Source organism: Tamandua tetradactyla, chromosome 14 (genome assembly GCF_023851605.1).
Source record: "Tamandua tetradactyla isolate mTamTet1 chromosome 14, mTamTet1.pri, whole genome shotgun sequence".
Lineage (NCBI taxonomy): Eukaryota > Metazoa > Chordata > Mammalia > Pilosa > Myrmecophagidae > Tamandua > Tamandua tetradactyla.
Window position 1 is genome coordinate 54,357,235 of NC_135340.1, and position 24,652 is coordinate 54,381,886.

A 24,652-nucleotide genomic window follows, 5' to 3' on the forward strand; every position below is an offset into this window, starting at 1 on the left:
TAACAACAAAATGCAAAACAAATTTAGTAGCTACTTATTCTTTCATGGATTAAAAGAGGTAAGGAATTGGGGAGGAAAAGAAGATCAAATAGTATTCCATTTAGAATACATTTATCCAGGGAAAAAGAATATGAACTAATGTAAGTTAACAGATTAAAACCCAGATTCAAGAGTAAGAGAACTAAAAATCATGCTGGGTGTACATTTGCTATCTAATATGATGACAAAATGAGCACTGAGTCAGCCCTAACATGAACAGGGAAAGGCGCTGGGGAAGATAGTGCCTGTCACAGTGGGACAGAGATGATGCCTTTTTCAGTAATCTCATTTATGGAGCTCTGAAAGACATTCCAGAGACAGACAAATAACAATTAAAAGACTAGAACAAATGGCTTAACTGGGAAAGATTAAAGCAAGTCAATCCACAAGGCGTGGCCCAGCAATGAGTAAGGGGAAACGTATGAAGTTGTAAACACCAAGTTGGGAGGTATGGGAAAGGGGAGTGAGAGTTGAGATGGGGTGGAGAAGCCTGGCTATATAGGTCAATGACAGAGAGTTTCAGGGGACGAGGGAATGAGATGGAAAACAGGAAAATTTAGAAAGGAACAACCGGAAAAATTTGGACCAATACTTGGAAGGGGAGCTGTTTTCACCCCTAGAGAATAGGTGGAAGTTCAGTCCCTTGGGAGGGCTAAAAGCAGTCCCATGCTCTCTTTTGGGATATAGGATCACTCTTATTGCTAACTAAGGGACAAAAAGCTCTTCATTCTTTCTCTACATGTAAGTATTTAAAACAGGTCTAACAGAAACAAAAACAAATTGTACAGTTTACCTCAACCTTGCTAAACAAATTCAAATATAAAGCCATCCCTACTTCAGGAAGAATACACAAAGAAAAACACGGATAGGTAAGGGGTCATTAGTTTCCCTTAATCACATGCTGAAATCCTATCTTCCCTAACAGAGTGGGCCAGACAGCCTCCCAGTTTATGAATATATGCTTATATATGCAAATACCAACAAACTGTATTTTCATTAAGTCTATTCTGACATTTTTGGCTGACAAACTCTTCCTTGTCCATAAATGATTCAGGGGATCTCCCAAAGTTAAATAAATCTCAGGGCAAAGGAAAAATGCAAAGCTAGCAGTTAAGTCTATTGTTTTTCTAACACATACACAGAGCATAACATGAGTTCACATAAAGCATAATCTAGGAACACATTCTTTTCTTGCTGTCTAATTATTCTGGGGAATATACAAGGAACTCATAATTTACATGTAAATCTCCCAGCCCTTCCCTGCCAAATTAAATGTAAAATATTTTAGAATTCAGAACTTAGAATATTTATGGCATCTCTCTAGTTTCCAGGATGAAAAGGGAATTCCTAATTCTTTCTACTCTTCCAACTATCAGTTAGGCACTCTCTTTGGTTCTGAGTGGCTGCAGGAGTCCTTACCCCACAAATCAAACTGCAAACACTGGAAGCCTGATGCAGTTCTGCCCCTCATTCCCTGAATCTTAATTTTTTTTTTTTAATTTTAGCTACTTTTTTTTTAAATCTTGATTTTAAAAATTTATTTATTTATTTATTTATTTTACATGGGCAGGCACCAGGAATCGAACCCGGGTCCTCGGACTTGGCAGGCAAGCATTCTTACCTGCTGAGCCACCGTGGCCCGCCCTAAATCTTAATTTTTATGACCATGAATTGAAGTACTAGGAAGTATTGCTCAAGAAATAATAGTCCAAACCTGAGACAGGCAGGCTAAGAAGGGAAATGCATTTTAATCAAATGAATTTATGCTAAACATTGACAAGTAATTTCATCTAGCCTCCTGGCCTTAAATATTATTTATACCTGATGATTCCAAAATACATCTTTGGCCTCAGTCTTTTTTCTGCACTCTAGACTCTACTTGGGTGACTTTAGCTACTTAATGTCTGACAGGAATCTTGAACGTAACATACGGCAAACCAAACTCTTAGTCCGCCTCAAACATACTCCTCCCCCATCTTCCCTTCAGCAGTAATTGGCATCTCCATCATTCCAAATCTTTCCCGTTTCTTAGGTGAAACACCTGGGAGTCCTCCCTTGATGCCTCCTGCAGGCCCCAAATATCCAACTTAGCAGCAAACCCTGTCTGCTACCTTCAAAATACACATAGATTCCAATTATTTCCCACCACCTCCCCTGCTTCAAATCCACTATCATCTGTCTAACTCCTAATTGGTCTTCCTGTTTCTGCTTTTTTCCCCTAGTTTTTCCTCCCACAGAAGACAAAGGGACACATTTAAAATCATATAATACAGTACCCCTGGTCATTCTTTAACTCCTTATTTGCTATACTTTTCTTCATAGCATTCATGTTATTCATTAGTTTTTTGTTTTGTTTAACTCTATCTCCCTCATGTAGGACATAATTTCTAGTAACTCTTAGGAGAAGAAATGGAACTTCATTTTGTTGCACACTGAATTCCTAGTGCCTAAAACAGTGCCTAGCCCTTGGTGGATAACTCAGTAAACATTTGATGAATGAATGAATAAACTTTCCCAGGGAATAGAAATACCGATATGGGGCACCTCCTTCCATTTAAGAGGTGAAAGTCTAGTGTAAAGTAATTAATTATAATACAAAGTGATTAACTTGAGTAGAGGGAGGAATCAGAGAAGGAAGGTTATACCTCAACAGGCTTTGAAGAACAAATAGGAAGAGTGGAAGAGGAGGCTCATAGGAGGGTGTTCTATGGTGAAGGAAAGGTTCATGAGACACTATGATAATGGCATGTGTGTTCAGAGAACTATAAATTACTGGAACATAAATTCTGAAAGGGGAAAAAGGAAATGGTTTGGCAATTAGGGCCCAGTATGCCCTGTAAAAGAGCTTATGCTTATCTTGTAGGTGATGGAGAATACCTTTAGAATTTTAAGTAAGGGAGTAACATCTTTAATAAAGAAGGACACACAAACTAACAGTATAGTAGCATAGCAGTTAATGGATTTGGATTAACAGATATGGGGGCTGGGGTTAACTGGAGCCCAAAAGATCAGCTAGCAGAAAGTGATGATTCTTGTACTTGTATTGAGAATATGTCTAAATTGGGACTATATTAAATGCTCAAACAATAGAGAAAGAAGAGCAACAAGGAGAAAGCCAAGTTTATACTGATCTGGTACCAACTGAGTCACTATATTAGAGAACCCACAAGAATTCCACCTATAACCGACAGCCTTTCCATAAAATTACAGGGGGAAATGTTGTGCATGTTAAATACAGTCTATACCCACCTATGCCTCTAGAGGTCCTCAGGTCCTGGAGCCCTATCAGCCCTGGTTAACTGGCTAAAGAGTTTAAGATGCCGAGGAAGGTACAGCTGAGTTCTATAGCTGACATTCTACCTACTGATAGAGAATCTGTTTTTCATTCCTGAAGACAGGAAGTTCTACTGTACAGGAATTCAAACGGAGAAAGTGTAGATAAAGCCCAGAAGTGGAAACTGGAAAGCACGGGATCTATTCCCAGCTCTGTTGCCGTGAATCTACTCAAGCCTCTCTACCCCTGTACCACATTTTTCCATGCCCTTCTGACTTTGCATCCTCACACTTCTGGGGGTTTTGATGCTTTGTACTTCAGACAGGCGTTACAACAGTTACATAAAGCAACATGCCTTTTATAAAACAATTTCCCACTTTTGCATTTTTAAGTCTAAAGGTTAATGAAAGTATTAAATATATATATTTTTATTTGTTCCCCCATTATTCATTTTTATTCCATATGTTCTACTCATCTGTTGACAAGGTAGATAAAAGGAGCATCAGACACAAGGTTTTCACAATCACAGTCACATTGTGAAAGCTGTATCATTATTCAATCATTCTCAAGAAACATGGCTACTGGAACACAGCTCTACATTTTCAGGCAGTTCCCTCCAGCCTCTTCATTACATCTTTTTTTTAAAACTTTTTTTATTAATTAAAAAAATTAACAAACAAAACATTAAGAGATCATTCCATTCTACATATACAATCGGTAATTCTTAATATCATCGCATAGTTGCATATTCATCAATTCTTAGAACATTTGCATCAATTTAGAAAAAGAAATAAAAAGACAACAGAAAAAGAAATAAAACGATAACAGAGAAAAAAAAGATTATACATACCATACCCCTTACCCCTCGCTTTCATTTACCACTAGCATTTCAAACTAAATTTATTTTAACATTTGTTCCCCCTATTATTTATTTTTATTCCATATGTTCTACTCTTCTGCTGATATAGTAGCTAAAAGGAGCATCAGACACAAGGTTTTCACATTCGCAGAGTCTCATTGTGAAAGCTATATCATTGTTCAATCATCATCAAGAAACATGGCTACTGGAACACAGCTCTACATTTTCAGGCAGTTCCCTCCAGCCTCTCCACTACATCTTGAACAACAAGGTGATATCTACTTAATGCATAAGAATAACCTCCAGGATAACCTCTCAACTCTGTTTGGAATCTCTCAGCCATTGACACTTAGTCTCATTTCACTCTTCCCCCTTTGGTCGAGAAGATTCTCTCAATCCCTTGATGTTAATTCTCAGCTCATTCTAGGTTTTTTTCTCAGTCCCTTGATGCTGAGTCTCAGCCCATTCCAGGATCTCTGTCCCACGTTGCCAGGAAGGTCCACACCCCTGGGAGTCATGTCCCACGCAGAGAGGGGAAGGGTGGTGAGACTGCTCGTTGTGTTGGCTGGAGAGAGAGGCCACATCTGAGCAACAAAAGAGGCTCTCTTGGGGGTGACTCTTAGGCCTAAATTTAAGTAGACTTGACCTATACTTTGTGGGTTTAAGTTTCATGTGAACAAACCCCAAGCCTGGGGGCTCAGCCTATAGGGTTGGTTGTCCACACTGCTTGTGAGAATATCAAGAATTCAACTTGGGGAAGTTGAATTTCTCCCCACTCTCACCATTCCCCGAAGGGGGCTTGCAAATACTTTTCCATTCACTAATCAAATCACTCTGGGATTCATCGGGGCATCACTCTGGACAAACCAACAAAATCTCATATGCTACCTGAGATTCCAAGTACTTATGACATTCACTCAAACTACCTACATGAGTTATATTAGGAAATGCTCTAGTCAAAATATAAATTTTGTAACAAATAAACATTTTTTGCTTTAGTCTCACACATAAGGTGACATTTTAAAGTATTAATTATCATCTATTTTCAACACCCTGCAATAATGACATTCCTTTGTTCTTCCTCAGGCAAAAACATTTCTTAAATTTGTACATTGTACATTTCACTATTATTATACACTCTAGGCATTCCTAGATTATATCATCTTGATCTTTACCATCTATCTTTCTTTCTGATTTCATTTATGTCCCCAGTCCTCCTCCCTCTATCATTCTCACATGCAGGTTCATTCAGTGTTTTAACATAATTACATTACTGTTAGGTAGTATTGTGCTGTCCATATCTGAGATTTTATATTCAGTCCTGTTGCACAATCTGTATTCCTTCAGCTCCAGTCACCCAATATCTCACACTATTTCTATCTCCTGATGGTCTCTGTTACCAAGGAAATATTCTAAGTTTATTCACTAACGTCAGTTCATGTCAGTGAGACCATACAGTATTTGTCCTTTTGTTTCTGGCTAATCACACTCAGCATAATGTCCTTAAGGTACATTCATGTTGTTACATATTTCATAACTTTATTCTGTCTTACAGCTGCATAATATTCCATCTTATGTAAATGTCACAGTTTGTTTAGTCAACTGTCTGTTGATGGACATTTTGGCTGTTTCCATCACTTGGTAATTGTTAATAATGCTGCTATAAACATGTAAATGTCCATTTGTGTCCTTGGCCTCGTGACCTTTGAGTAGAGACAGCATATACATGGGTCCTGTTTTTTAAACCATTCTGCCAGACTATGTCTTTTGATCGGAGAGTTTAGTCCATTAACATTCAGTGTTATTACTGTATGGGTAGTACTTTCTTCTACTATTTTGCCTTTGGATTTTATATGTCATATCTAATTTTTCTTCCTTTTACCTTTACTCATAGTCTTCCTTTTTACACTCTTCTCCATACCTCTCTCTTCTGTCTTCGTATCTGTCTCTAGTGTTCCCTTTAGTATTTCTTGCAGAACTGGTCTCTTGGTCACAAATTCTCTCAGTGATATTTTGTCTGAAAATGTTTTCATTTCTCCCTCATTTTTGAAGGACAATTTTGCTGGATATAGAATCCTTGGTTGGCAGTTTTTCTCTTTTAATAATTTAAATATATTATCCCACTGTCTTCTCGCCTCCATGGTTTCTGCTGAGAGATCTGCGCATAGTCTTATTGGGGTTCCCTTGTATGTGATGGATTGCTTTTCTCTTGCTGCTTTCAAGATCCTCTCTTTCTCTTTGACCTCTGACATTCTGATTATTAAATGTCTTGGAGTATGTCTATTTGGATCTGTTCTCTTTGGGGTACACTGCACTTCTTGGATCTGTAATTTTAAGTCTTTCATAAGAGTTGGGAAATTTTCAGTGATAATTTCCTCCATTAGTTTTTCCCCTCCTTTTCCATTCTCTTCTCCTTCTGGGACACCTACAACACGTATATTCATGCGCTTCATATTGTTTTTCAATTCCCTGAGTCCCTGCTCATATTTCTCCATTTTTTTTCCCTATAGTTTCTGTTTCTTGTTGGATTTCAGATGTTCTGTCCTCTGGTTCATTAATCCTATGTTCTGCTTCTCGAAATCTACCATTGTAGGTTTCCACTGTTTTTTTCATCTCTTCTACTGTGTCTTTCATTCCCATAAGTTCTGTGATTTGTTTTTTCAGACTTTCAGTTTCTTCTTTTTGTTCTTTCCTTGCCTTTTTTATATCCTCCCTCAATTCAATGATTTCGTTTTTGATGAGGTTTTCCATGTCTGTTCGTATATTCTGAATTAGTTGTTTCAGCTCCTGTATGTCATTTGAATTGTTGGTTTGTTCCTTTGACTGGGCCATATCTTCAATTTTCCTCATGTGATTTGTTATTTTTTGCTGGCGTCTAGGCATTTAATTACCTTAATTAGTTTATTCTGGAGATTGCGTTCACTTCTTTTATCTAGGGTTTTCTTGCTGGATGAATTTGTTGTCTATCTGTTCTTTGACCTTCTGTTCAGCTTTATCTGAACCTTTAGCTTAGGTTTTGCTTAACAGAGGAGAATTTTTCAGTTCTTGTTTTCTTATTTCTTGTCCTGCTTGTGTGGTGGTACCTTTCCCCACCCCACACTTAGGAGGGTCTGCTTAGATATTATAGACCCCAGCCAGATTTTCCCAGACCAAACTGGCCTCCTATCAGGAGGAAAGAGTCACCTGCGTCGGTTTTCCCTGAGCATGGGACCCAGCAGGTTGAAAGACTTTCCTGTGAAGTCTCTGGACTCTGTTTTTCTTATCCTGCCCAGTATGTGGCGCTTGTCTGACTGCAGGTCCCACCAGCATAAGATGATGCGGTACCTTTAACTTTGGCTGGGGGTTTGTTGGAGACAGAGGAGAGGTTGTAGGCTGGTTTTAATGGCTTCAAATTACCAAGCACTGGTGTCTGAATTCCTTGATGGAGGGTTCCACCTGGGTGGGCCTTCACCCCTCCCCTGGGGAAGGCACAAGCTCCAGATAAGCCCCCAAAAGAGCTCACTTCTGCCTATGCCTGGGGCAGTTGCGGCCTGAAAAGTCCTGCTGCTGTATCCAGAGGCAGTCAAGCCTTTGTAGATACACAGCCACAAAAACCTGTTTCCTTCTTTTTTTTCCCCCTTTCTCTGTCAGTCCTGCCCCCTTGGTGCCGGGGCAAAAATGAGCAACCTCCACTTTGATTGGGTTCACCTAAGCGGGGGCCTATTTTCAGTAGTCAGAATTTGTTAATTAGTTCCACAATTGGCATTTGATTGTGCCCAGTCACTGCTGCTGGTAAAGTCCTTTCCTTTCCCCTCTGGGAAGCGGCCTGTGGGGGAGGGGCGCTGGCCACCACAGCTTTGGGAACTCACGGTTTTGGGGGGTGCTCGCAGCTGGTCCAGCTGGTCCAGACTGGGGTACGCTGTGTGTCCCATCACTACCGTGGCTCTGGGAGCTATTCTGTACTGTTTCTGGTCATTTAGTAGTTGTTCTGGAGGACGAACTAAAACGCGCACGTTGTTAAGCTGCCATCTTGACCCGGAAGCTCTCTTCATTACATCTTGAGTAACAAGGTGATATCTACTTAATGCATAAGAATAACCTCCAGGATAACCTCTCGACTCTGGAATCTCTCAGCCATTGACACTTGGTCTCATTTCACTCTTCCCCCTTTTGGTCGAGAAGTTTTTCTCAATCCCTCAATGCTGAGTCTCAGCTCATTCTAGGGTTTTTCTCAGTCCTTTGATGCTGAGTCTCAGCTCATTCTAGGATTTCTGTCCCACGTTGCCAGGAAGGTCCACACCCCTGGGAGTCATGTCTCATGTAGACGGGGGAGGGTGGTGAGTTTGCCTGTTGTGTTGACTGGAGAGAGAGGCCACATCTGAGCAACAAAAGAGGTTCTCTTGTGGGTGACTCTTAGGTCTAGTTTTAAGTAGGCTTGACCTATCCTTTGTGGGGTTAAGTTTTGTATGAACAAACCCCAAGACTGGAGGCTCAGCCTATAGCTTTGGCTGTCCACACTGCTTGTGAGAATATCAAGAATTTAACTTGAGGAAGTTAAATTTCTCCCTGTTCTCACCATTCCCCGAAGGGGACCTTTGCAAATACTTTCCCACTCACTGATCAAATCACTCTGGGATTCATCGCAGCATCACTCTGGACAAACCAACAAAATTTCACGTCCTACCCAAGGTTCCAAGTACTTATGGTGTTCAATCAAGCTATCCACATAAGTTATATTAGGAAATGCACTAGTCAAAATATAAATTTTGTACCAAATAAACATTTTTGTTTTAGTCTAACACATAAGTTGAAATTTTAAACTATTAATTACCATCTAAGTATTAAATATATTTTAATCATAGGAATAATTCTGGGGTTCAAAAGAGATGTTCTTTTCTTCTCCCTTTCAGAGGCTGAAATATTTCCCTGAGGAGACAGGATAACGAAAGGATAGATAATCTGTCAGAACGTCTTTTTTATTTTTATTTTTTAATTACCAATTTCATTGCTTTCCTACCACCTTTTGAAGTTAATGGTACAAAAATACGAGTTTTCCTATAACAGAATACTGCATAAGAGTAATGAAGCAATTCTTTTTTATCTGTTCAGTTATTACTCCTAAAACAAATCTGGTTGGGTTGACTGATTTTTTTTTTTTTTTTTTAGTTTGTTCACTGATGTACCTCAAGTGTCTAGAACAGTGCGCAGCACGTAGTAGGAATTCATTAAAAACTTGTGAAATGAACAGTATAAAACTTGTTCACAAAGAATGAAGGGAAAAGTCCAAAAGGATAGTTAAAATGCTCCAGCTAGTCAAAAGTGCAACCTAGTGTTTTAACATAACAGAAGGCAAAGAAATAAAAAGCCTGTGACACAAAGCAAAGAGCAATACAAACCAAAAGACATATACATATCCAGTGCATTATTGTGCTCTCATTACTTACCGTGTCTGCAGCAGTGAGATTGATACCCAGTCCTCCAGCTCGTGTGCTTAACAGGAACACAAAGATGTCATTCCTGGAGAAGAGGAAAGGACATGCTAAGAGAAAAAACTGAAAAGGAAAAATGGTACATGGCAAAAGAGAAAGATCTCTGAATACAGAACAAAGTCTTAGGGCAAGAAGGAATTTTGGTGACTATCTAGGCCTAATAGCTTCTTTGATATGCTAAACAAAAGGTGCTCCATTGTTAAATCCAATGATGATAGTATGACAGTCTTCTTCCAGTACACAGATAAACTTTTGCTAGTCCACTAGTATCTGACTCATAGGTAGTACAATAATAAACATGTAACAAATATTAACAGAAAAATGTTACCATGGAAGTAGAGACTGCTCCCTCTGTATGTGACTGTCAATATTTTTAGTAGTCAAACTATTCCTAGTTTATACAAAGGGGCCAAATGCACCAATATTTCATGGTGTTTCTCTCAAGAACCATGACTTCAACAGTGTAAGAACTAATGAAAAAAGTGCTTTATTTATTTATTTATTTTTTGGGGGTGGGGGAGTACATGGGCCAGGAATCGAACCAGGGTCTCCTGCATGGCAGGTAGGCATTCTACCATTGAAACACCTGTGTACCCTCTAAAGCACTCATTTTAAGATAAAGTGAGTCCCAGAAAAATGACCTCAGAGGAGTAAGACCCATGCCATGTTGTTAATGTATGAAACTGAATTTAGGATTAACCCACAAAGACAGGTTGGAATAGAAGTACTTTTTGACGGATGCCAATGGACCCTTACATAGAAAGGATTAGACATAGTTTTTCCAGTTTCTTTTTATATCCAAAAACCTTTGAAAGAAACCTAGAATTACAAATAAACCAGAAGGTACCAATTACACTCACTCAGGCAACAAATATTTACTGAATACCTTCTAGGAACAAGGTCCATGCTAGATTGACAAAGTAGGCTTTTGACTATATAATATTTATCTATGTACATACATATAAATAGGGACTCAGTTTTAAACTAGTTATTGCAGATATATATATATATATATATATATATATATATATATATATATATGTTCCTGCCACCCTGGATTATCTTTCAGAATATTTCTAAGAGGAGAGGACTGCACTATACTGGTGAACAAACTATGGAGTCCTCTAAATCAAGCTAATCCCTTCCTTCATGACAACTGTGAGGAAATCAACTAAGTAATTTAAATCAGTGTTATTTGTAAATCAGTTTGGTGGATCTGGAGCATTAAAATATAAATTTAGAAAAATAAAACAAATTATAAGATATCATAATGCATCACAGGTCATAAAGGTAAGCACTGTTTTGTGCTTATCTTTATTTTAGATATTGCATATAGGTAATAGGCCAAAATGTAAAATGAGTTTCATAAGATTTGAAATTAGAATAAGCAAATTCAGAGTCAGAATCTAGAATACAGGTTTACAAGGGATAGGTTGGGGATAGGGAATAGAAAGTTAAGGCTTAAAATGTGCAGGGTTTCTATTTGGAATGACAGAAATGTTTTGGTAATGGATGGTGGTGATGGTAGAACAACACTGTAAATGCAATTAACAGCACTTACCTATAAATCTGAATATGATTAAAAGGGGAAATGTTAGATTATATATATGGTAATAGAATAAAAAAAATCCATGGAACTATATAACACAAAAAGCAAACCCTAATAGTTAATAGTATACTTATGAAAATGTGCTATCATCAACTGTAACAAATGTTCCACACCAATGCAAGGTGTTAATAATAGGGTGGTATATAGGAATCCTATATTTTATGTATGATTGTTCTGTAAACCCACAACTTCCTTTATAAAGAAAAAAAAGAACAAAATTGTACTTTAACCAAGAAATTTATTTTGCTTATCCACATATTAAATTAATTTATCCTAATTCGAATGTTCTTTTCTTTTTTAAGAAACATAGCTCAATATTTCCAATATGAATGGAATTACCAAGACATTCAGGGTTCAAATTAAGCTGCTTAGTTTTCCTTCTGAGCGCAATTTTGATTTAATCTTATATCACTCTATAGAAATAAAAGTTTTTAAAAAAAGACTAGTGAGTTCCCTTAATAACTTGGAAGGTTAAACCTAAACTGCTCATTTTTAGAATCAATTATTAAAAAATAAAAAACTTTTAATAACACTGTGCTGGTTTGAAAGGAGGTATGCCCCCTAGAAAAGCCATGTTTTAATCAAAATCCCATTTCATAAAGGTAGAATAATCCGTATTCAATACTGTTATGTTTGAAACTGTAATCAGATCATCTCCCTGGATGATGTGATTCAGTCAACAGTGGTTGTTAAACTGGATTAGATGACGACACGTCTCCACTCATATGGGTGGGTCCTGATTGGTTTACCGGAGTCCTATAAAAGAGGATACATTTTGGAGGATGGGAGATTCAGAGAGAGCAGAGAATGCTACAGCACCCCGAAGCAGAGAGTCCACCAGCCAGCGACCTTTGCAGATGAAGAAGGAAAATGCCTCCCAGGGAGCTTCATGAAACTAGAAGCCAGGAGAGAAAGCTAGCAGATGATACTGTGCTTGCCACGTGCACTTCCAGCTGAGAGAGAAGCCCTGACTGTGTTCACCATGTGCCCTTCCACTTGAGAGAGAAACCCTGAACTGCATTGGCCTTCTTGAACCAAGGTATCTTTCCATGGATGCCTTAGATTGGACATTTCTATACACTTGTTTTAATTGGACATTTTCTCAGCCTTAGAACTGTAAACTAGCAACTCATTAAATTCCCTCTTTTAAAAGCCATTCTGTTTCTGGTATATCGTATTCTGGCAGCTAGCAAACTAGAACAAACACTTACCTTGAAACTGGGAGACAGCATCCGAAAATTGGACGGGTGAAAGAATGGGAAAGAGAGAAAATGCTTTAGAGATGCAAGAACTCTGAGAAAGATCCAATTCAGGAGGATGCCTATGCATTGACAGGACAGCATGGTACAATATGAAACGATGTTGTAGGGGAAAGAGCAGAAGAGTGAGAAAGAAGAAGATGGCAGAGAAGGGGAGGCAGGTGAGGCAAGTTTCACCCAGACTCTACTACTGACAGAAAGCTACAGTACTGACAGCCTAAGATGTTGACAATTTGAATAAAATCATTCCTGTAATTTCTACAGTGTAACCACATCCTAGCAAACAGTATCTGCTAAGAAATGGGACTCCATAAAACATCAGCATGCTCTCCCTTGATGCAATTCTTCCTTGGTAAAGTCACTTGATTGCTGAAGGTCTGCTTCCTGGACTTTAAAATGAGGATGTTGTGAATATTACCAAAGTGACTAAGTTGATGACACATCAAATGTGAATCTCAGTGAAAGAATTATTTTGAAATAAGCATCCTGGTTAATCACTAAGTTGGGTATGTCCCTGTAGAAATCTGTCTACTATTTGCATTCAATTAAATATAACTTTCCAAGAGGCAGGCATGGATAACAGAGCATGTCTGGAAGCCTTCTTTAAGTCATGATTCCAAAAGCTTTGTACTCACAGGAAAATTCTACTAGTTTATCCTTGAATTTTATCATGAAGTTTAGTATTTCATAATTTTACTTATTATATGATATTGCCCTTCATGATTAAACCATACAAAGCAAACCAAAAGCTGAAAGGCATTTCTTAGTTTTCACATGCATTTTTTCATAGACATGAAGTAAATGGAAGTTTGGTATCCAACAGAAAAAGATTTAATCACAATAAAGCATTAAATAAAAACTGACTGAGTTTTTCAGGACTGAACTAGTCTCTATAGATGGAGTTACCCAATGGCTAGGACTTTTTAGGTAATTCCTGAGGAAGCTCAGAGCCTGAGAACTGGAGGCTGGGGGTAGATGACAGGAAGGTAGCTGGGAAGTACAATATAAGAAAGGGTAGAGGCAGAAAAATGGGTCGTTTCCATAGTCTAGATAGCCAGAGTGCAGGTAAATCTTCAGATGTGGTAATCTCTTAAAAATAGGAGATTATGCAGGAAAAACAGGAGTGAAAGGAATCTAGGTAAGAAGAAATCAGTGGAAAAATTTAGATAGACAATGGTAGAAAATGCTTCTTTTGGAATATTAACTATGTGTTTAGAATATATAGTTTAAAACACCCTTTTGACGGTGATCTTCATCTTCTCCGAGGGAGATAGTATATGGTAAGTTTGGTTGCATTCTTGCAAATTAATTCCTGATAATTTTATCATACTGCAATGGAAAGTAAGTATTACAACAATCTTAGGTTGCTATGATGAAGGAAATTACTGCCTATTCTGGACCACACTGCTAGATTATTTATAAATAAAAACATCCAAATAAAATTGCTGAGAAGTTCCTTCCTACCTAATCTAGCACTGATAACATAAATTAGTGTTTTTGGGGCTCTGGCTAAAGAGGAGAAAACAGAATTTCAGAAGGCCACATGGTCATTCAGGTGCCCTCTAGGGGGCTGAAAAGGAATCTCAACTCAGGGACTCTGCTGGAATAGGTCTTAGAAACAAGGCTTCCTTCCCAGTGGCGTGTGAAGAGGACTGTGAAATTATGCAGCAAAGACATGCCTTGGTCTTAGTTTTCTTTAGTTAATGACCCATCAATATCTCTTTGTACCCAAATGCCCCTACAGTGCGAGACAGGTTGACTGAAGTCTTGGTGAATGACTGAAAAAGAACCAAAATGAGTTCTACAACACTCTTACGAAAGAAAAATCCACACGGCAGTCACTTTTCCTCATGTTTCAAAGGGTCACCCTGAGTGTTTAGGTGATGATGTGGTGGGATGGGAGATCCACTTGGTAAATATGAAAGATGAGGAAGAGAAGCAAAGACCAATGCACCACGGAGCACAGACCTTGTGAATGGCTTCTAGGATCACATACTGTCATATGTTCTGACTGCTGCCCAGCCAGGACATCCTGGCTGGTCTTTAGTCTCAGTCAGACTCTTTCCTGGAAGGAGCACTCACAAATAAATCCTGTATGAAGGGAATGTAAATGGCTTTTTATAGGAGTTTTGTTTACTCTGGCTGACCTTTTGAGCTGTAGGTCTTTCTAGTTAAAACTACAACTTTTCTTTTGATGTCTTTTCATTAATATTAAAAATATTTGGTAAACATGTTTTCCTGTTTTCAAAAACACCTGTTTTTTTTTCTCTATATTGGGCTACAGCAGCCACTCAAATTTGTAGGTTGGGAACTTCCTCCTCATCTGGAGGGGAAGTCTTCGGCTAGAATAGGCACAATTCAAATTCTATACAAAGAGAAGTGGGAGTGCCTAGTCAAAATCCCACTCTAAGCCTCTAGCTCTTAAAGTAGGCAGAGACCAGAAGGAGACTTTGTCTCTTTTTTATTTTGCCTAATATTAGACATAAGGCATTAAAATGATGGTTACTCAAATACTGATTCAATAAACTCACTGTTCTCTGAGCGGTTCTGATCTATAGGGTTTGAAAGCTCAAGTTATATTTCCAAGAAATAAGATATTTATTAAGTAGACCTAGTATAATTTTATGTTGAAAATACTCTTCTTTCAGAGCCAATTTCAAAATTATGTGCACAACTGGGATTGCTCAGATAATCCTGCTTCACATATGAAATAAGAGATTTTAGAGGAAGCAAATTGGATACATGTGTTGATTTTCCACTAAAAGGTCACTGTAAAATATACTGAGCTCTGTTTTTTATAGCCTAGTTTTCTGGGACAACAGCAAATGTACTAGGGAAAATAAACACAAACAGTAGTAGATGAAATACCTATTACTTAATGGTTTTTTTTCTAACATAAAACTCATGTTATCTTCATACCAATGTGACCATATCACAGATGTGCTGTCAGGACTGGAGAAAATACGGGCATCCTGGGTAAAACATACTCTGGAGATCTTGTAGTTTTGTCAAGTGGAACTCTTAGGAAGGCAGGGATGGAGTAGGAAAGGACATGGTAAAATATACCTCACTGGTTTCATAATCAAGAAAAGATGAAGATCGCCTTGTAAACTTTTTTTTTGCCAAAGCAATGTGGTGGTGTTAGGAGGCAAAGCTATACTCGTACATGTCTTAAATTATCAATTTAAGAATCTGCTTAATCTTCTGGTGAGAAGAGAGGTCAGGTTATCTACACAGCCGCTGCAAGTCTGGATGTAGGAAATTAGGGTCTTATTTTTCTCAAAAAGGTAATAAAATGAAATAGGTCCAAAGCAGATCTTCTCTATTGTCAGTCAAACAGTCACCTGGAACTCTAATATATTTTTAACTAGGAGTTTTTGGCTTAAGTGTTAAGTTTTTGGCACTGTTAAGTCAAAGAATAAGAATATATCTCCTTACGTGTCTACCATTTTATGTAAAGGATAGTACAATACCAAAAATCTCAATCAGAGGGCATTCTATGTTGAACTATTATTCTATATCTGAGCTAAACCAGACTTTAAACTGAAATAAAAAAAAAATAAAAAGGAGAAATAACAGCCACAACACCAAGAATCCCATATCCCACCCACATATGCCCCTCTTATTGACATTTACCTCTGGTATATTGCCTTTGTTAAATTTACTAGAAGAATATTAAATGTTATGGTAGCTACAGACTCTATTTTACATTGCATTGATTGTATTTTTTCATATACAGTTTCAGTCTATCTTTTTTCCTTCTGTGTCATACATGCTCCTAGCCTTCCTCTTTCGACCATACTCACACTCATCTGTGTTCAGTGTACTTACAATATTGTGCTACCATCAGATAGTACTGTGCTATCCATTTCTGGATCTTTACAAACAATCCTGCTGAACGTTTTGTACTCCTTCAGCATCAAATGCCCTATCTCTACCCTCTTTTCTGAGAACCTATGTTCTCAACTTTAACTCTCAAAGTTCGCTCATTAATGTTAGTTCATATTAGTGAGACCGTAGAGTATTTACCCATTTCTTTCTGGCTAATTTCACTCAACATAATGTCCTTAAGGTTCACCCACATTGTTGCATGCATTGTGACTTTATTCTGTCTTACCATTGTATAATAATATTTCATCCTATGTATATACCACAATTTATTTACCTCCTCCTCTGCTGATGGATAATTGGGTTGTTTCATCTCTTGGCAACTAAAAACACTGCTAAAAACATCGGTGTGTTTTTCATGTCCCTGCCTTCAGTTTCTCTGATTATATACCTAGTAATGCGATTGACATTCTATATTTAGCTTTCTGAAGAACGGCCAAACTGCCTTCCAGAGTAGTTGCACCATTCTACATTCCCACCAACAGTGGGATAAGTGTGAGTCTTTCGCCACATCCTTTCCAGCACTTGAAATTTTCTAATTTTTTTTTTTATTAATGGCCATTCTAGTAGCTGTGAGATAGCTCATTGTGGTTTTGATTTGCATTTCCCTAATAGTCAGTGAAGTTGAGCATCTTTTCATGTTTTTGAGACATTTGTATTTCCTCTTAATTAAAGCATCTGTCCATGTCTTTTCTCCATTTTTCAGTTGGGTTATTTGTCTTTTGTTGTTGAGTTGTAGGACAGATAAGTAAAAAAAAAAAAAAATTGGGACAAAAAAGAAATAATAAGAGGTATGGGATGTTTTAGGCATTCTTTTTTTTTGAGTAATGAAAATGTTAAAAATTGATTGTGGTGATGAATGCACAACTATATGATGATACTGTGAACCACTGATTGTACACTTTGGATGATTATATGGTATGTGAATATTTCTCAATAAAATTGCATTAAAAATTGAAATTAAAGAAATTAAAAAACTGTAACCTAAATATAAACAGCTATGTGCTTAATCTTCTTCCCAAGAATTTAAAGTTTAAATATTAATGGACGACATAAAGGCCAGAAATTCAAAACTGTTCTGATTTACAGAACATTTAGAGTAGTTCTGAAGGATCTACTCTATCCTTCAGCTCTCCAGGCCTAAAAAAGAAAAGACCTGTCACTAGCAGAAGAGAAGTAATCAGATTCTGCCTATTTTAATGAGAAATTGCAATTAGGATAATTATGGTTCTGTAAACTATCAGTACATCTAGCAGGCAGTATTTGAAATTTCACAGGCTCATTATCAGGTGGGAGAAGTACTGTAACTGAGAGCTGCCAGCTGAATAGACTGTATACTACTGCAAGGTGTCACACTGTAATGTGCTTCTGCAATGCTAGAAGGAAAGCAGAGTAAGGGGAAGGTATTTTTCTTTAAATTTATACAAAATGAAACAGATAAGCAAAAAGAAAATCAACTATAGGTGACACCTAGAAACAATCACTGTTAACATTTAGGAATCTAGTTTTAGGGACTTTTTTCTACATATATATTATCCACATAAGGAGAATCTTAGCTCCTACTCAGAAATCCTTTCCTTCATTGCCAGAGAATTAGGCACTGGTTTGGTACAAAAGTATATTTCAAACACAGATTATCAGAAATTTGCCTTTTCTCATAGACACACAGATCTGAATCACTGTAAGCAGCTTTAGATGCCTCTTAAAATGGCAGATATTATAGATTGCTTAACAATCTGAGATATGTTATCACACGTCTTTTACATTCACCATCTTGAGCACTAGAGGAAAAACAAAATGAGAACTTTCAGAATTCTCACTAAGGTTACCTGTTCTGAAAATCAGCAACCATGTCCCGCCTCTCTGAGATCTTGGATGAGCCATCAAGTCTCATGTAGGTATGCTTCCTATAAACCATATATTCCTGCCAATGAGAGTAAAAATATATAAGTCTGAATACAAATTACTGTATTCTAATTCTCATAAGCACCTACCCACCTTTTCCTTCATCTACATTGGGGCAAATTATTAAATCCGGAGTGAAGGGAAAGTGATCTCAAAACTACAGGAGTTTAATTTGTAAATAAGTCTGCTGCCAGTGTGTGAAAATCAAGGGTACCATAAAAATCCCAACCACCTCAATTTTAACCTGAAAACTAAATCCAAGCCCTGTGGATTTCTGGAGATTTCAGGAGAAAATAAAACTAAACAAAATTTCCAAACCAAAATGGCTTTTTAGTCACCAGCTAGATGTTTTTCACAGCTATGGAAATATCTAGTTTTCTTCCAGTAGATTAACATTTACCCTAATGTGTTTCATCCCAGCAAATCCTTGCTGACTAATGTCCCTGAATTTACAGCCTAAGTTTCCTTCTCCCATCAGGGCATGCATCACTGTTAAGGGAGGCCTAAGCACCAGAGAGTAAATCAGAAGAAAAGGTAACTTTCCATTGCAGAGAATGTTTTTGACATTATTGCATTGCAAGAGGAACTGCAACCTTTAAGAACAGGAGAAGAGACTTTAAGAGATATAATGGAAGAGGAACTCTCTGCATTTTCAGAAGTTGTAATTCTTCTCACAGATGATGTCCAATTGAGCATTGATCTTCTCTTTCTTATACCTCTGTTTACACAAAGTTCAAATGTAGAGGAACTATTATGAAAAGCTTAGCATAGCCCCTACTTAAAAGAAACCCCATGAAATAATTATTTTGGTCCTAAAATAACTTTTCCTATTGAAAAAGACATCATTTATACATTTGGGAAATGTTAGTTTTCTGTGGTCAATACCCTTTCTGTGGTGAATATTTCTTTTATTGCAATACTGTCATTTGCAGTTATTATTCCTAACTGGGCATTGCTGCAATTTGTTATGGCTGGTGCTGATGTGGCAGGTTATTCTTTAGAGCAAGTGGGTTCCAAGAATTTGGTACCTGAGGCTAATCTGGCTAATAAAGTAGACAACCTCAGTGAGGCACACAACTTTGTTGTGTTTATGTTTATGTCTTTGTCCCTATTTCTTTCTACTCAAAGTTATTCCTTAAGGGCTTTGATAATGAAAGAGGTAAGAAAATATTACCTCAATCAAAGTGAACTTCAAGTTCATGTTTTGTGGTATAGCACTCTATTGGGATTGGATTAATGGCTTAAGAGAAGGCATGTTTTGAAGAAGGAATTCAGGAAAGAAAGTGGAAAATGATAACGTGATGATCATCTTTAAGGCCTAGCTATACACGCACAGCTAATACAATCAGGGAATGTTGCCACCCAGAACCAGAACAACAAAATAACTAGACTATACTATAATGGTTTACAGAGATAAAGCTCACAGATCTGTATTCTTGCAAAAAAGATGGGCTTTCTGCACAGGCACTTGCTTGCCCTTTATTTTAAACATTAAAAAGAAAATTCTGCAATATAATGTACAAAAAAGCAATAAATTTCAAAATACACTGTAACAAGTAATTATAAAACAGTTTTCAGAGCTTGGTATGAATACAATTTCACAATTTTAGGTTTTTCTTTCTTGCTGTTCCAATACACTGGAGACTAAAAGAAATATCACTATAATGATTTAGCAGTCATACTCGTTTGTTAAATCCTATCTCCTCTGTTATACTCCTCCTTCGATCCTTCTCCCAATCTTTAGGGGTATTTGGGATGGGCCCATTCTAACTTTTTCATGTTGGAAAGGGGTGTCCATAATATGGGAGAGGGGGAGGGAACTAGTTGATGTTCCTGGAGAGGCTGGCCCCTCTGGCTTTCAGGACTTATCTAGCCTAGGAACCATCTGGAGACTGTAGGTTTCTGGAAAGTAATCTTAGTGCATGAAACATTTTTTAGAATCTTAGATAGAGCCCTAGGTGTTCATTAGGGTTGACGGGAATGGTTTTGGTTGGGGTTTGGCAAACTGTGGTAATTAGCATTATCTAGCTGAAGCTTGCCTAAGAGTAGTCTCCAGAATAGCCTTCAACTTTATTTGAACTCTCTTAGCCACTGATACCTTATTTTGTTATGTTTCTTTCTCTTTTTTGGTGAGGAAGGCATTGTGATTCCACAGTGCCAGGGAAGGCTCATTCTGGGGAGTCATGTCCCATGTTGCCAGGGAGACTTTCACCCCTGGATGTCATGTCCCACATAGAGGGGAGGATAATGATTTTCCTTGCAGAGTTGGGTTTAGAAGAGAAAAGCCACATCTGAGCAACAGAACAGGTTTTCTAGCAGTAACTCTTAGGCATAACTACTGAAATACTTAGCTTCTCTGCTAGAGAAATAAGCTTGTAAGAATAAGCCTCAAAATCAAGGGCTTAGCCTAATAATTTAGAAGTCTCCAATGTTTGAGAAGTATCAGAGGTTTCCCCTGTGGTAAAGTTTAATAGTCTCACATTTTTTCTCCAGTCTCTCAAGGAATTTTGCCAATACTTTTAAATTATCTGCCCAACATACTCTGTATCCAGGTATTACATTAAGCTACACAGAATTACAAGCCCTCATTCCTATTCTGGGCTCCATGTGTTCGGGTTGTTTTAATGAGATATACAGACAGGTTGAATTAGATTATGTGCTACAAAAAGTTTAGGTTTTGGACAAAATAAATTTATCTTCCTTTGGTTTCATACAGGGTCTCATACAGTAGGTGAAGTTCTGAAATACTATGTCATCCTTACCCTTGTATTCTGATTTACCTTAGTCCTGACCAGATCAGCTTTGTTCTTACCTCTAATTGAAGACTGATCTCTTTTTCAGTTTCTTTAAACTCTCTTGCTTTTTACACCCAAACTTCTAACCCTGTGAGAGCAGTGATGACTGAATCTTCTTGTAAACCTTGCTGTTCACATCATTTATATATCAAAGTCAGAACAAGCTAGGTATATTAATCCCGGCTGCAATCAAATCAACTCTGATTACAAAGAACCTATTAACCTATTAGTGAGGCAACAGAAGAAAATCTTTCCCATTTACTCTTTCTCCAAGCCTTAGCTCTCCCACCCAGGGAAGGAGTGGGATTTCAGAAGGCTTGGATAAGTTTAGATTCTATTTCAGTAAATAGCTTCAAAACAATATGTAGAATCAGCAGAATGGAAGAACCAGATAAAAGCTGAATAGAGGAATGTCTATATGCTCAGACCACATAAAAACACTTATAAAATAAAGACTGAGCTAAAGACAAAATTCAACATTTCTTTCATTCACAAATTCTGGTTATACTAAAGGTATTCTAGACATCTTGCTAACATTCCAAATTGTTTAGAAAAGTTACTTAATAATCAAACGCCATTTTGAAAAGAACCCCTACTTTCTTCCACAGTTAAAGAAATTGTGCCAACTTCCATTCTTAGTCAGCTTTTCCTATGACCCTAAAAACAATGATTTAGCATACAATTCAATTATGTTTTGTTAAAGTAAAAGAAAAAGTCTAACAAATGATTTGATTTTATCCCTAGCACTTTTGAAATTTTATTAAAAAAATTTAACTCTACACTTTCATCTCTATGCCAAAAGGTTTTCTAAGATCTACCTTAAAAGCCTTGCCTAAGTGTTTTTCCCAATGCCAGAGCTGAGACCTGGGTGATCAGAAACTATCTGCTGAGTTTTATAGTTATGTATCTTTTACAGACGGTACAACCATTCCCATTTATACTTTAATTCTTTATAATTTACTCTTGTGTTTGAAGAGTGCTGATGGATGATTACTTTTGACATTACTATGGTCTGTCATAATTGTGCCATATTTAGCATTCTTGTGCATAATGAGACAGAAAGACCAATACCCAGTCTCACATGGCAGCTGTAGAAATTAAGGGGGTCTATTACACAAAAAAGTCCATTTTTGGTATTTAGAAAAAGTTCAGAAGAGGATCCATTAATATGATTAAATTTCCTTGTAAAGCAAGCAGGATTCCTTTTGCTTCACTTGAAACAGGAAACAGAAAAGAAACCAAATGTAGACCTTCTTCCTCTCCTAGAGGTCAGAAAATCTATTATCCTATTTGAGCAAATATGAACATAAGTACTGTCAAGTAGACTCTTGTGGGCCTATTAAATACTAACCACAATAAAGTAAGCTCTAATACTGCTTAAACTAATAAAACAAAAACTACAACTTTTAAAATTTAGGAAGTCTTGAGACCTACACAATTTTAGTAGATATCATTTTAACTTACTGAAGAAACCAAAGGAGTTATGGACAAGATATACTCTTAGCATCTGAGTAGGGATTTCCAAGCAGGATTAAAAACACCCATGCCTGGACCCACCCCAGGAATTCTGATTTTGTATTCTGGGCTGGTTTTTTTTTTTGAACACGTCATTTTATTTATTCACAAGAATGTGGATTTTTGTGATCACTGTAAATGTTACAGCTTAAAATTTCATTTACAAAGTGATTGATTATTCAATTTATTTTCCTATACTGATTTTATAAGTGAACAATCTAGCTAAAACCATCTTATTAATTTGAATAATTTTTCGGTAGATCCTTTTGAATTTTCTATGTATAAAATCACATCATTTATTAACAATAATGAGAGTTCTGTCTCTATTGTGTCAATCTTTATGCCTTTTGTTTTTGTTTTTATTGGCTTATGAGATAGACTAGCTGGGTGGGCTGGTTTATTTTTAAAAAAGCTCCAAAGATGATTCTACTAGATACTTTATATCTGTAGTTGGTATAACCACTATGAAGGAAAGGAAAGGCAGGGTCTCCTTGGAACCTTGCTATTCATTATAGCCCTTAGATGAGTATCACTGTCAATGCTTGGGAGTTTGTTAGAAATACAGAATTAAGGACCATACCCCACACCTAGTGAATCAGAATTCGCAATTTAACACCATGTGTGATTTGTAAGCACATGTAAGTTTGAGAAACAGCACCATAGAACATATCCTTACAATATTTTTAAGGTACTGGAATACTTTCTTCAAGCAAAAATCTTATGTGGAACACTTCTAATAAATAAAAGAAATAAAAGCATTACAATACTGGTTGTGGGGCCAGAGCCCCACCTAATTAATCTCTACCTACACCCCGTATCTTCTACCTTATCCCATCAGTTTGAAAACCACTGTCTTAGAATACAAGTTGAGAAGACAGATAAGGTCTAGACCATATTCAAAAGTTTTGCCTTTTAAGCAATGCCATGCAAACAGAAATGTTTGCATAGTCTGAAATAGTTTCAGCAAATGCCCTCTCACTCTTTTAAAGTATACTAAATAAAACAAATGTAGCTACACCCAATGGTGTAATGCAAAGGGATTAGCTCAAGTTGAAGTTAAAGTGATGATGATGGCTAGCATTTATTGAACATTTACTAAGTGACAGTCACTGTTCTGCATATTTTTACCTGGTTTATCTTACCTAATTCTCACGAGAGCCTTTAAGGTAGGTGCTATTATCACCCCTATTTTCTAGATGTTAAGAAGTAAGTTCCCTAAAGTGACATATGAAGCAGATTGTAGAACTAGGGAAAACTCAAGGAAGTTGGTTCCAGAGCCCTTGGCCCTCTACTGCTTCCCAGATGCAAGAGAAGCTCACCAACTACTGGGGGATAGGAAACTCATTAATTTATTTTAAGGTTCTTAAAATATGCTACCCATAATCTCCATCTATCATCTTCATAAAGGATAACTAGATACTTAAAAAATTAAAGGCAAAAGATTATATATCTGCACCATCAAACTTCCATTCTAAGACTTCTTTTCTATTTCAAAGCAGACTTTTTTTTTTTTTTTAACATGGGCAGGTATCAGGAATCGAACCAGGGTCTCAGGCATGGCAGGTGAGAACTCTGCCTGCTGTGCCACCATGGTCCACCCTCAAAGCAGTCTTTTTTTTTTTAAAAAACTTTTTTTTTATTAATTAAAAAAAATTAACAAACAAAACATTTAGATATCATTCCATTCTACATATACAATCAGTAATTCTTAATATCATCACATAGTTGCATATTCATCATTTCTTAGTACATTTGCATCAATTTAGAAAAAAGAAATAAAAAGACAACATAAAAAGAAATAAAATGATAATAGAGAAAAAAAAGACTATACATACCATACCCCTTACTCCTCGCTTTCATTTACCACTAGCATTTCAAACTAAATTTATTTTAACATTTGTTCTCCCTATTATTTATTTTTATTCCATATGTTCTACTCTTCTGTTGATATAGTAGCTAAAAGGAGCATCAAACATAAGGTTTTCACATTCACAGAGTCTCATTGTGAAAGCTATATCATTGTTCAATCATCATTAAGAAA

General features: G+C 37.0%; 1 protein-coding gene across 4 annotated transcripts in view; it reads right to left on the minus strand.

Annotated features, from left to right (window-relative positions):
- INO80 (INO80 complex ATPase subunit) overlaps positions 1-24,652 on the minus strand; it is a 208,662-nt gene that overhangs the window by 11,881 nt on the left and 172,129 nt on the right. For all 4 annotated transcript variants that reach the window (XM_077127478.1, XM_077127477.1, XM_077127475.1 and 1 more), the window contains exons 28-29: positions 18,226-18,320; positions 9,596-9,668 (exon numbers count right to left, since the gene is read on the minus strand). In XM_077127478.1, the coding sequence (XP_076983593.1) occupies positions 9,596-9,668; positions 18,226-18,320 (168 nt within the window). The remainder of the gene's footprint in view (positions 1-9,595; positions 9,669-18,225; positions 18,321-24,652) is intronic.